At 30.1% G+C, this 14594-nt stretch overlaps 1 protein-coding gene across 1 annotated transcript in view; it reads left to right on the forward strand.

Moving 5' to 3' along the window:
• Positions 1–1434: 1434 nt before the first annotated feature.
• LOC119840590 (angiotensin-converting enzyme-like) overlaps positions 1435–14594 on the forward strand; it is a 61498-nt gene continuing 48338 nt past the window's right edge. The window contains exon 1 of the mRNA XM_038367278.1: positions 1435–1727. Within this exon, the coding sequence (XP_038223206.1) occupies positions 1713–1727 (15 nt within the window). The 5' untranslated portion in view covers positions 1435–1712. The remainder of the gene's footprint in view (positions 1728–14594) is intronic.

Here is a 14594-nt window from a genome sequence, read left to right on the forward strand (position 1 = left end):
TTTCTATTTAAATAAAATAAAGTCGTGTTAGTTACCCCACTCAAGAACGGCAAAAACCTAAACAGAATGTAATGATGTTTGGTATTTTTTTTGATTCGTCTCAGCTTGGATTAGGATAATTTTAAAAAATGTCACAAAATAATCACACTCGTATCAAGTCGGGACGACTAGCTAGTACATGACTTTTTCCTACAAAAGAGACAATCTTTGTACCTAATCGTGATTAATCTTCATTTATTAGACGTTTCTATATGTATTATTATATAAAATTTCAATCACGTTTACATCAGGCCTTGTAGGTAATGTTGCTTCTCAATTTAACATTGAACACATTATTTATATTAAATTTTCCTCTATTAAAGGAAGGTAAACAGTGTGTTCCTGGGTTTCCGAGGAGAAAATATCTCGATGGCAGTGCTTTTGTTTATTTTTTAAAGGAATGGAATATAAATCCGATTGATGTCTGAATGAAAATGAACCATCCAAAAGTACACATTAAAGATTAAATATAAATTGATCTCAAATACTATACATTAACAATAATATAAATATTTAACCAAACAAATTGTAAACTTAATTTACAATTAAACAGAATATTAATATCATAACACTAAAATCGTTTACAAATCCTTCCATTTCAACAAACTAACGTAACCGGTGTAATTGGTCATAAATTTAACATGTTCCTTCTATTATTCCGGGTAGTTTTATAACAATTGGTAAACGATAAGTGATTACTGTTAAATAATTCATGAGAGTTCGTTTGATACTTTTACTTTATATATGGTTACTCGTAACAGCGCAATACATGTCATTATGAAAATTTATTGATTTATGTATTTATATATATTTACTAGCTGCACCCGGCAAACGCTATTCTGCCTTACTCTTATCATTTAGGGGTATGAAAAATAAATGTTGGCCGATTCTCATAGATACCGGATAAGCACAAAAAATTTCATCAAAATCGGTCAAGCCGTTTCGGAGGAGTATGGCAACGAAAACTGTGACACGAAAATTTTATATATTAGATAAATGTATGTACATTTTAAAAATCAGTTGAATGAAAAATTGCTAAAGAATAAAAAAAAAATCGATCACGAGGTAGGATTCCGCGTCCTTCACCGTACCAACCGAGGCGAGGCCTGTCCTCTTGGCCATGATACCGATACGAAAGGCGCGGGTTCGAATCCTGCCTCATGATTGACTTTTTTTAATCATTAAAAAGTTCTTTTGTTAAAAAGCATACTAAGTACCAAAAATAAGTTTAGTTAAATCTCCTTTACACGGAAAATGATTGCGGACGTTGTTTATTTCGAGAGGCATATCTACTTAACACAAATATCCCATTTACTCGTGCAAACACATAAGCCCGCCTTATTATCATGATTACCCTTTGTTGCGCGTCGCTCTAGTGTTATTCGCATCGTCAAATTGTCTGGTAGCGCGGTCTCCGCTAATCTCTATAAGTATCTTCGGAGTTACGATTGGCTCACTTTTCGTCAATTTAGCAATCCAGCTGCGTTTTCGTCTCAGCTATTAATCAATTCAATTCAGAGCTTTCCTATGCTGAATCGCGATCGCACTTGACACTCAGTCGCGACCTGACTGCTCCCTCGGCAACTCGTGTCTTGTGTGTGTGATTCGGTGTCCGAAACAATTGGTGTTGTGCCCAAGTTCATGACGGCTCTGGTGTAATTGGTACAATCGACATGTCTAAAATCAAGGTAACTTATTCCCGGCGTAGTTTCGATTTCGTTTCGAATCGAAAGTTCGCAGTTGTTTACTCTACAAGTTTTGTTTGGCTAACTTTCCATCAAGGTCAAGTAGATTATACATTATTTTATGAGTGAGGACGGAATTTCATCAAGTTATCGCGTTTTTATGTTCTGTAACCAATTAAGATGTCACGATTTAAACATTAAAAATTGTACACACTTATAAAGTTAACCCTGTCACATTTCTCGTAAGATATTTCAATCATTTACTTGAAACTCCTGTACATTATAACGTTCAATATTTGATATACTTGTTAGAAAAATTTGCAAATAGCGTTGTGGTTGTTCAATTTTATTTTATTTCAAAGTCTTCAATACTTGCTGGCAAATTGCTTTTAATATTCATAAATTTTTTCGATGTTTTTTTAATAAATTAGAATAATTTTTGCAGATAATATAATATTTGGTATGGTAAAATGTCTAAGGAATTGACGCTTTTATACTAAAACTATGAAATCGGCGGGGGAACGGGACATAATATTAAGAGGACGATCTGTAAAACAACGGAGATCGTATTTCCTTCTTAAATAGTCATAATCATAATGTATAGATTTAAAGATTTATTGTACAAACAAAAAATCACGGCTTGTGATTATAATATACCTACTTTTATTTTAAATCAAAGCAATACCCATTGTTTATTGACTCGTTACCATTATTAGCACGTGTTTGATACGATATTTATAAGATTAGACTACTTTAAATAATATATTACTCGTGTGTGGGTAAAATGATCCACATTTTACAACTATGCTATAGTTATACCTAATAACTTGTTTTTTATTAACTATGTCATGTGTCTGTGTTTTTCTTTATTTTCTTGTTCTTTCTTTGTTATCTTCTTATCTTTGATATGTTTTAGTTGCTGTGCATGTTGTTGTCTTAAATAAATGTTTGTCTTTGTCTATTTCAATAAATCACAGATTATCAAATAAGGAACCCGAAATGAAAGTGCCGCAATGTTCAATTGAACACAATTACCCTTTGACCTAGTTTGTAATCTCCCAAACTTCAAATATTACATTTGGTTGGGTTTTCCGGTTGCCACGCGGTAGTATGTATGCACTTAGAATATATTTCTGCGTTTAATATTTAATTGGTGTGAAAAATATGGCTGTAAGAACTTTGTTTACAGAGCATGAGGATAAATAAAAAATATAGAATAAATGTATTTGTTAAATATATACATACAATATCAAGGGTATATTCGGTTTTTCTCTGGACACACAAAACATTATTTAAAAATTTAAAATGTTTTATTCATATAATTAAACAGCGTACCTACAATAAAGAAACGGAAACCATTTACGCCACGTATTATTATGTTCCCTACAAATATATAATAAGTGTAACTACCTATTGTCATCTCTTTAATTATACGATGATTCTATATAAATAAAAATGAATCGCCAAATGTGTTGTTAAGCGTATTTATAACTCAAGAACGGCTCAATCAATTCGGCTAATGTTTTTTTTTACATTTCTGTTATGGCACAAGAACCCTCGTTCTTGTAGAGGGGAAAAAATACATCACGGGATGTCGTGGTGGACAAATCAAATAAAATAAATATTAAATAAAACTGAATTATTATTATGCGATATACCAGTAATTATACAGTGGGAAAATTTTTACTATTAACGAAATATGCATCATAACTCAAGATTAAATTTTTTGCTAAAAACACACACTAGGCAATTTGGTACGTAATAAAGGTAGAGTACTGATATATAAGTGGATTATTCTACGTGTATATGCACTGTATGTATGCAATTGGAAGAAAGGGTTTTGACATGAGTGATTGATACCATAGGATATTCAATTACACCGCACACCACACCGACATCCGCAATGTATCATGTAAATAAACGGCTTAAAAATTGTTTTTACATAAGGACAGAAATGCATTTTCGCTCTAGTTTTTGAGTACATGGGATATGTATTAGTAAGTAGGTATTCACAGATACACGTATTAGTAGGTAATAAAAAATCTGTTATATTAACAGATTTTATAAAAGTATTTTTTTTTTTATCATTTATTTAATGTAAGAAAATAAACGTCACCAACGTTAATATTACATTATAATACTTCTAATGCATTTTATAATCTGAATAAAGACGGTGACTTTATGAATTTCTATAGATATTATACTTGAAGCCCATATCAAGAACTTGAAAGCGTACTCGACCTTATATAAAAGAGAACCCGATCAATTAACTACTACGATCGATCTTCTCCTAGCTTGCCCTTCTATTTTATAAGCACTCAAAAATAAATCTCCTTTCAAATTGAACATATATAATGCAAAAATAGACATCTTGTCGTCTAGAGAAACGTATATTACAACAACACGATACAATATCGTTCCTGGGACTTAATATACATTCCTACTAATGTAAAATGTATGAGGGCATTGCCAATAACCACAATGACGTATTGTCCTTCCGCGTCCCACGGGACTACTCGTGTTCCTTGTAGAGTTACCTCTAATACAATTTAAAACCTAAACATTATTCATCAGGTTGCTCCTGATGATAAAAATAAATAAATAAAGTGTATATGTATGTTTTAAGATATGAGTAATCAATTTTGTGTTTATAAAATATGGGCCTATCTTTTATACCTAATACAATATACATTATATTTATATTAACGACTTTTGACCCGTGACTACGCCCGCGTAGTCGGAGGAAAACATAGTCAGATCCAAGGTTTCGCCGCATAGTTTCCATGGAATTTTCGGGATAAGAACTATCCTATTTTTCGCGTCTCAAACTATCATTGTACTAAATTTCATGATAATCAGTTCAGCCAATCTTGAATATTTTGAATATCGATAATCGCTCGCGTGGACTACAAAATTTTAAATCTCGTGCATTTTGATTAGTATGACATTTTAACGACTTGAGAGGGATATACATTTACTCTCTGTTATTAATTATTTTTACAAAAACATAATGCTCTCTTCTATGACACCTTTAATAAAATATTCGCTATTTATTTTTATCCCCCAGTTATACGTATGAATAAACCCAAAAAAATAAAATTTATACGAACAAAATTTAGCCTATAATTATTTGCACCTACTTTTTGTTATCATGATATAAAATTTAGTCAAAACCGCCCTGATAGTTTTTACGACATTGACGCATACAAATAGAAAAACAGAAATAATTACTAAATATTGTTTTGCGGTCTATAACAAATCTATATTTCACTGTTTTAAATGATGAGACACATTTACTTTTCTTCACCCTACCCAGTCAATTCCTTCTTGCCAGTAATCAATCCTTTCCTTATCCTTTACCCAGTAAAAGCGGGCAGCGTATTCTCAGAGGCAATACCTCCTGCGGATGTTCATAGGCAGTGGTGATCGCTTACCAGTTCAGTTGCCCGCTACGACATAAAAAAATCGATACTCAATATGACTAATGTGAATACGTCCGCGATGAAACTATCGAAATTCAATAAATATTATTGATGAAAAATATTTAATGGTCTATAAATGCTTTATAGAACCAAAAAATGGCATGCAAGAAAAAATCAAAATATAACCAAATAAAACAAAGAATGTTGATTGTTATAGCTAAATCGATATAAATAAATAGATAATTTATTTCATTAATCTATATTATATTAATATATACTTCTATACTAATATAGTACAAAAGAGTGTGTTTGGTTGTTTGAATGCGCTAATCAGCGACTTACATGACCGATTTTAAAAATTCTTTCACCGTTTTATAACGTGATCCCTGAATGCTTTTAAATGCGTAGCACAGACTAGGTGTAAATAAGCAAAAACAATAAAATTTATACAATTTTTATACCAAGTAATAAAGAATAAACTCGCTATATCAACACTAATAAAAACGCCAGCCGATACCTAATCGTGTGTATAATCTTCAACAATCAGTACTTGTTTCAACTTCTAGGCCAAATTACATGTCATTAGCTAATATGCTTCGCACGCGATCATAATAGCCCTTGCGTAAATAACATACAAGAATTTTATTATAATATACAAGAAATTAGCATTGAATATAAATGCGATTGCTTATAGACACATGAATGGTAGTGAAATTTAATTTATTAATTTACATTAATATTAAGCATATCCTTCAAAATAATGTAAGAATTTTGAAGTTGTCTTCTAGGGAAAATCCCTTATAAAAGTTAAAATAGCTTAGTAGATCTGTTAATATCTAGAGAGAAATGGAACCAGTTCAATAACAATTATATACCTATTTTGATAAATATAATATAATCTGAACCATAAATAACCATCATCAATCCGTACATACAAAAAAAGAGATATGGTATATTTGAAATAAATCTGAATGGTTCTTGTTGGCAAATAAACAACTGTTAGTAGGTAACATATATCGATTTATTTGTAAAACATAAAAAAAACAAAAAACTTGTTTATATTAATTTTTTACATAAATTTTGAGTTTTGTTTTTTATGCGAAAAACTTTGCGATTTGATATATTTATATTTAGCTCTTGTACTTTTCCATACCATTGTGTTTAATGTATTTACAGTATACTTACTGTAAGTTTTGTAGAGTGTAGCAGTTGACAGGAGAGTACAGGGTTTGATACTGTGTTTCGTTCGGCCAATGGGGGAACCGGAGACCCGTATCCATTTTTTCTTATCCTTCACCTTTAAAAGCATGAGGATCTTTTTTCTTTAAAATCGGACAACGCATTTGCGACTGTACCTTTAAAAATATTCCACTTCCGCTATTACTTAAAAATGTATTCCAAAAATTTAGTCAGAATCAATGATAATGTAATCGAATAGTAAATAATTATACTGGGCTAAATTTCTACTTCTACTTTATCTATGTAGTTTGTAAAGAGTTACCGAATATAACATTGAATTTTAACAACTAAAATTTCACAATATTACGAGCGTACATGTTCAAGTGAACCTTTTTATAATATTGATATTGTTTCGTAATGACAATGCAGTGACCGTTTTCTCCTGTAATTGCTTTTATAAGCTTTATTCATTATAGTATCGATCAATAAAATGTTTTAGAAATCAACCATTCGGAATTCTATACTTTTGATATTTATATGGTGATTTAATTTAAAATTTAATAATTATCATGCTAGAATTATAAGGATTTTTTGATACGTACAGACTATTTAGTCTAATTATTTACCATTTATTCTGATACTTACTGATTACTGATTACTGACTATTTAGTCTGATTTTTTAGACTAAATAATCTGTAAGTATCTAAAAAAATCAACTATTTAAGCTTTTGAGTTATTTTAAGAACTCGACAACAACCTCTTTTATAACGTTTTTCCAAACGTAAAAATATGCCATGAATATTTATTTTTAAAATTTTTTTTAATTAATTATAATGCAATCTTCAATTTATCTTACGTATAGAAATGATTTAATTATAAACAATTTTAGTGGTACTAGATACGTTCCTTACAACGTTTTAAGCTACGTGATTCCATTATCGTCACGGATTCCTGATAACATAATACATTTATATTATAAAATTATAATATAATATATTATAATAGATTATAATATAATATATAATATATTATAATCTATACTTTTGAACGTAGATGAGGAAGTGTTCATATTTGCATTAATGATAAACATTTCCAGAGTAAATTGACATTTAATAATATGCTAATATTTAAACTTTCCAGTCTAACACGTGTGCAATTTCAATTGAAAATTTGTGGTTTTCAATATAAATGCTAAATTCGTAATGAAAATTACGGTAAGCTTTAAATGAAAACAGTTTAAAATCGTGGTTATTCAATAAATAGATAATAAAGTCATTCAAGATAGTAAAGTCAATGGTATAGGTCATTCAATAATAATTAATGAAATAAATCTAAACCGCAATTTTTTGACTATAACAACGCAGTTTCTTCACATGCTGAATATTAAAATCAGTTATAAATACATATTTACGAACATGTACGACGTATTGCCAATTGCCAATTCCAGTGTACGCAGTGCAAAATAGTAGGTAATGTAATTGAAGCATTTTTTTCGCATATAATATACTTTATATTATGATGATCACGACAACATATTATTTCACATTTCACTGTAGAACGTTGTTTATTTGGGCATTGATAATTTTTTTTTTTTTTCATTCATGCCTCGTTACAAAGCTGATCCGTTATCTAGAATCTCTAAGAGAGATTGTTCTGTATTATAATAAGAGGGACATGTGATAAAATATAATGTTTGATTCCGGGTTAGGATACTCGTAGCTCTTGGTTGAGCGGGTCTATGTAAAAAATACACATTACTGCTATATTAAATTATCTACTTGCATCTATTTCAACATCATATGTCGTTTTTTAGAACGACCTTTATCTATATTCATATCAAAATAAAGAAGTCTATTTAAAGTACTATACTGTAATTGATAGAACTTCTTTTAAAGAATAATTGCATAAATTGTGCTTATAGATTCAACGTTCCAGCTTCATTCAACTGAGCAACATCCAAATAATGATTACTTAATCAATAGCAATTTCAACTACGTGACAGTCAAAGCGGTCGAAGCAATACAAATTCGTAGCGATTGAAAACGGACGCTTAACTACTTTCAATCCACAGTCGCAATTTTCCCAACAATGGACCGTTGCGTGTCTGTCTGTTTGAATTTAATTGGTCCTTCATTACTCCTATCTTTAAATGGTGGATAATGCGGAGATTAAAGCCACTTACATCTATGTCACTAAATACATTAATGTCATTTCTATCGATCCGTTTTTCAACAGATGACATTGTTTGATTTTTTAAAATTTGTTTGGTTTTGTGTCTCTGTAAAAAAGTATTATACATATATAGTGCTATTAAGTTAGAAATATTTTTGAGTTATTGTTTGATTTTAAGCTCTACAGTACCCGTGGATCATTGAAGTGAGAGGATTAAATTAATACGCATACGAGTAGGTAAATGCAATGGATTTTATAACTTAAAACATATAGGTAATTTCTAATTAATATTGTGTGTTTGCATCAAAAATATATAATGAATGCTATACCAGACAAAGCGTAAGCTTTAAACTATCCGTATATGTAAATATACGGATAGTTTTATTTTTAAATATACTTAGATGTACTTTTAGAATCGATGATTAACTATAGACGAAGTGGATGTGTTTATTTATATGGATATTAAATGGATCTGGGGTTAGAGCGAACATAAATCGAGTACCTACCTACTTAATAATTATTTGAGGTTTTAAATCCTATGGAGCACCAGAGGCGAGGTGTGATGAACAAAATGGACGATTAGAATTATGAATTTACTGATAATGAGTTTAATGCAGTCTTGCACATAGTGAAATTGAAATTTTTTATGATATATACGAGTGCATCAACATGGTTGTTGTGCATCCTGTGGTTAGTTCGGTTGAAGGTTCAGCAGTTTAGGCGTGATAAAAGAGAGAGACAGATAGATAGACAGAGTTAATTTCGTATTTATAATATAAAGTAGGGAATTGGTTTATCTCAACATTTAAGTATATGAAATGATTAAAGTGTCTTTAAATTTATCACTCACTTTTTTATGAAAATTAACAAAAGTGGAATAAGGTCAGACGTATCGTAAATATGTCATTCTACTTACAAAAACGCGCCATACGTTTTTGTTCAGTATTATAATAATATGAATATTTATGAGTTAACTGTGGCCACTTTACAATGGAAATATTATAATTTATTCATTGCAATTTTTTCCACGTTTTCATCGAAGTTCAAACTAAAAGCGCATAGTCTGACTATATCATATTTTAATGTTTTTATAAATATTTCATGATTACTTCTTGGTGAATGACCTTGTCATATTTATGAAATCAAATATTGTCTGTACAAAATAGATATTTTATTAACGAATACCTGTTTGACCCGGTCCTGCACTTTTCGAGGGATTTCTACTATTTCTTTAAACTTTTACAAATTATATCTTAAACAAAGAGGAGACAAATTCAACGGAGCAAAATTCATAAGAACTTGTTCAGTCGTTCTTGAGTTGTGCAGCAAACAAGACTTCTTTTGTATCTATAGAATAAAATAAGAGGACTGTTTGTACTTCATACGTGTTCTCTTTATATTAGGGTGTCTGCATGTGGTGTAGTAAGCTCAATGGAATAATAGTTTTGCATACGCTAATTACGCAAAAAACTGACCAGAAATGAAAAATCTCTTTATTTATAAATAAATTGCACATGATCCTTAACTGTATGTCCATAGTTTCATAGATGAGTTGTAAATAAATATACGTCTTTTTTTGCGTCAAACTGACTTCAGCTCTACATAAATACACGAATCTATGGCACAATTGGAATAACTACATAAATACATGAACAACCTATTCAAAAATATTGTTTTTTACAACATAGTTATTTATTAAATCCCATATTTTTTTCTTGTATTCCCATCACCTGGTTCCGTTCTACATATTTAAAAATCATTGCAGTATCATGACATAACAATAATAACAGTATAACCACTCTGCATAATTTTATTCTTTAGTTTTTGTAGTCATTGCTACATACTATTTTCTCTTGATACTGCGATAAAATTTAGTTATCTTTATTAATGGTAAGTTGGGGCCAGGTGATCTGAGTATTTTTTGCAACGACACCTAGTAATAATTTTCGGTACTACCATAATAGCCTATATCTTTTTATCAAGCACATTTATTTTCATGTTTAAATAGGAACATAATGAAAATGTCATGATGCATTTTAAGTAATTATTAATATTTTGAAACGATTGCTGTCTTTCTAAAAAAATCACCAAGTAAAAACAATTCATACAGTGCGCGTATTGTCTAAGTAGTACAAAGAATTTAACACAGATGGCGCTGTAATAAAAGTATTTCATAAAATCGTAGAGTGCGCTTATGAACCTTTAATTGACTATTTTTTTCCTGTTTATTTAAAAAAAATACTTATCGATTGATTACATTATAATTTTGAAGCTTACCAAAGTCTTAAATTTATATTGTTTTGACAAGACGATCATAATAATAATATAATGAATATAATTTTAATATAGGTAATATTGGAAATGGGAATTTCGATAATGTTCATAGACACATTATTATATAATGTTAAATTAATCACATTTATTCACTAAATAAAGTAACAAATTGAACCTTAACAAATATCTATTTTTAACGTTTAGTAAATTTTTTTCTTAATTATTTTAATACATTGGATATATGCTTAATTCTGCATTTATACACAAAAAATCCCTTTCGTCATTTAAAAGCTTGGATGGCGAAGATCATTGACCCTGGCAGTACATTAACCCACGCTCAAAACATTGTCCGCAAATCCCGTATCTATTTCCATGTCAAATCCATCGTCGATAACTATAGTGTTTGTAGAACGATATCATATTTAAAAGTTTTTTCAATAAATGCATTGCGATTTTACCTGTGAGGTTTATGAATTTTTTCATTTGTGTTTTATTTAACACTATATTTTTAACTGTGAATGATTTTAGTTTCATATCCATAACATTTATACAAGTCGATATCTACTTACTTATTCATAATTAGACGCTAACACCTAGCTAAAATTAATTAATGTATAAAAACGCATGAAAGCTTCAATAATACGGTGTTAAATATACTCATAATACAACATTTTTGCATATCAAGATGGATTATTTATTAATATACACTAGGATGTCCTGTTTGTGGGAAAATAGTCCCTTGTGTTTGTGTTATTCTAAATGTAATATATTGAAGTTTGAAAAAAAAGAAAGATAACTGGTAATCGAAGTGAACGAAGGAAAAGCAACAACTAACAAACTGCAACAAAGTTAGTGTGTGAGTGTGGGTGTGTGCGTATCTATGTCTGTATGAGTGGGTGTGTGTCAGTGTGTGAGAGAGTGAATGAGTGCGAGAAAACATCGATTATTTTTCTAAATTTTTGAAAAATAATCGATGTCTTTTTCTAAATCACATCATCCAACTATACATGAGTGTTTTCCTCTATAGTGGGTACTAACCACTAAATATAGTATATGAGTATCAATAAAATTCCGTGGTATACGTAAATATAACGGTAGAAACGCTGTTTATCGATCGATGAATACAGCAAAATTTATTCAAAATCCATAAAAAAACTAGTCAACACACCTTGTGTGTCTAACTGCCAAGTGCTTATTGCAAGCTTGGCGGGAGCGTAAGCAAAAAAAGGGCCTTTATAATATATTTTGATTATTTAGTAACATCTTTGATTTAGTCAATTCTCGCTTGAATTTTTACAAATGGTTATTGCACTCGTTAGTTACCACTCTTCGGTGACTACTTTAAACTTTGTTGTATCTGTGAAAAATACCTACACTTTTTACAATTTCATACATTGATTAAATTCATTTTAAACAGACAGAAGGAAAAATGATTAAAGTGTTGTTTTTTTTCATAAGTTTGTATGTAAATGACGCAAAAACTTTATAGAACTGAATACCTATTCCAAATATCGACTCCATTTACCACTCGAAATTATCCTTTTTATTCATGATGTGGAAAAAATCAAAATCACATGTTTATTATTAATTTCGTTGATCACATCCTTTTTCGTCTAAAATCATGTGCATTTTAAAATACGGTATTAAGCAATGTACAGTCTGTAATATTTATTATAATTTGCTTAATATTTTCTATAATATAAATATTTGAAACTTGGGAAGAGAAATGAAAAAAAAAAACACATATAAAATAGTTAAATCGACTTGTTTTGTACACCGTACCTGATGTTCAACTTCGTAATATAGTCGTGTGATACCGTTGTACCTGTGTTAACCGATGACTCAACGTTCCCCGGCACAGCCTACAAAATGCAAACGTGCTTCAAACTATAATTTGCTCACGTATATTCGCGAAATACGCATACCCCCTAGTTTACTGTTTGTGCATATTCTGCATATTTGAGCTACGTTGTTCCTGTATCACAATACCTATAATAACTTTAGCGAAATATAAATAAAATTAATTTTGTTTAAAAGTACGTTATGATTTAGTCAAATAACTAGCTTTAATGATAGATACTACGATATAAAAACGGATAAATATTGCAAAGAAAAGCAAATTAATCGACAATTATATAAAACCACCGAAAGGAATGTCGTTTATTCGAAACGTACGAGCAGTATCAACGACACAGCGTAAAAATAATTAAACACTAACCATGTGTCACTAATTCAGACATGCTCATTAAAAACATTTGTTCCATACAAAATATTTGAAAACAGGCCTTGTGAATGCGGTATTAAGCTTGATATATGTAAAGGTAGAGGTGCGTGAGATAAGGTTTCGAAGAAGTAAGTGGTCAGCTGTGCATCACAGGCCACAGCGTAAGTCGAGGTTGCTCCGCGCTCCGGCCTCAGTCATCGGCCGGCCGAAGTCGGCGGCGACTGGACTGATAGTTCTTTGAGAATTTATCAACAGTGTTACGAACGAAAAGTTCAAATAACAACATATTGTTTTTCGCTGTTTTTCTTCGAACTGCCAAGGTAGGCTTTTATCTTTAAAGGATACACCTGTTCGTTATTTTTAAGCAAAATTGTTTACGTACTCAGTGCTTCATTGTGCATTTTTGGCATGTTAGGTCATATTTTGTTAATATCCAATTTCATTCGTGAATCGTATAGACTGTTATTAAGATTTTAGGTTTTCTTCGTGTTGTTAAAAATCGTCTTCTTGCTAAACTGGTATTTTAAGAACTTATTCAAACTTGTTATATATATTAACATATCAGGGTAAACAATATAAATGATGAAATCATCTAAAAATTTAAGTAATAGTACTTCATAATGATCAAGTTTTTGAAAAGTGTATTTTAATAATCATCAATTATTATTATTTTTTGTATTGGGCAAATAAAACGTTTTATATGATCTGCTATATAAACTTGCTTTGTTTTATTTAAGATGCCTTTAATGCTTCCAGATAAAAAGTGTTTTATCAGTTCACATACAAGTATGATTTAAATATAATTTATATTCTATGAATTTAAATGCAAAATTTAATGTTGCTCATAGAAAATATTGATAAAAATAAAGTCTACCTAGATTTTATTAATGAATATAACTGTGGTCTAAATGCTATTCATCTAAAAAGTGGACATTGCGAGTCGATATGTCAAGGTTTGAGGACTTGTATTGAAATTCCTTTATTTCATTGCATAACATTTGGTGCAATAAAACACTTTATTTTACTGCTTATCATCTGCGTATTTGGGCTTCGGAGCTTATATCCTTCTTTAGTATCTAAATCGCTACATAGTATAAAACAAAGACGCTTTCTCTGCCCCTAGGTTCCTATGTATGCTTAAATCTTTAAAATTACGCATCGGATTTTGATGGGTTTTTTTTTGATACACAGATTGACTCAGAGGTAGATGTAAGTGTAAAATAACATATTATACTGCTCCGAATTTAATGCGTGCGAAGCCGCGGGCAAAATCTAGTGCAATATAAATTGTATCTTGTGCAACAAACTGCAATAAGCTCAATTGTTATATGTCAAAAAAAAAAATGATTTGGATATTCTTGTTTCTTAAACTTCAATTATGTATTAACAGTTTAAAATTATAGTATTTTTTTGTTTGATTTTACGCGAGTATTATACATTTAGAAATTAAAAACTTTTTAACGGATTTTAAACGCGATTTTTTCATTATATTATTAACCCGATGTTTCGCGGAGATTGATATAACATCTCAATCTCCCCGTGATCACGCTCCCTGTAAACTGTTCGAAACGTCGGGTTAATAATATAATGAATAAATCG

This window comes from Zerene cesonia, chromosome 6, assembly GCF_012273895.1.
Source record: "Zerene cesonia ecotype Mississippi chromosome 6, Zerene_cesonia_1.1, whole genome shotgun sequence".
NCBI classification, from domain to species: domain Eukaryota; kingdom Metazoa; phylum Arthropoda; class Insecta; order Lepidoptera; family Pieridae; genus Zerene; species Zerene cesonia.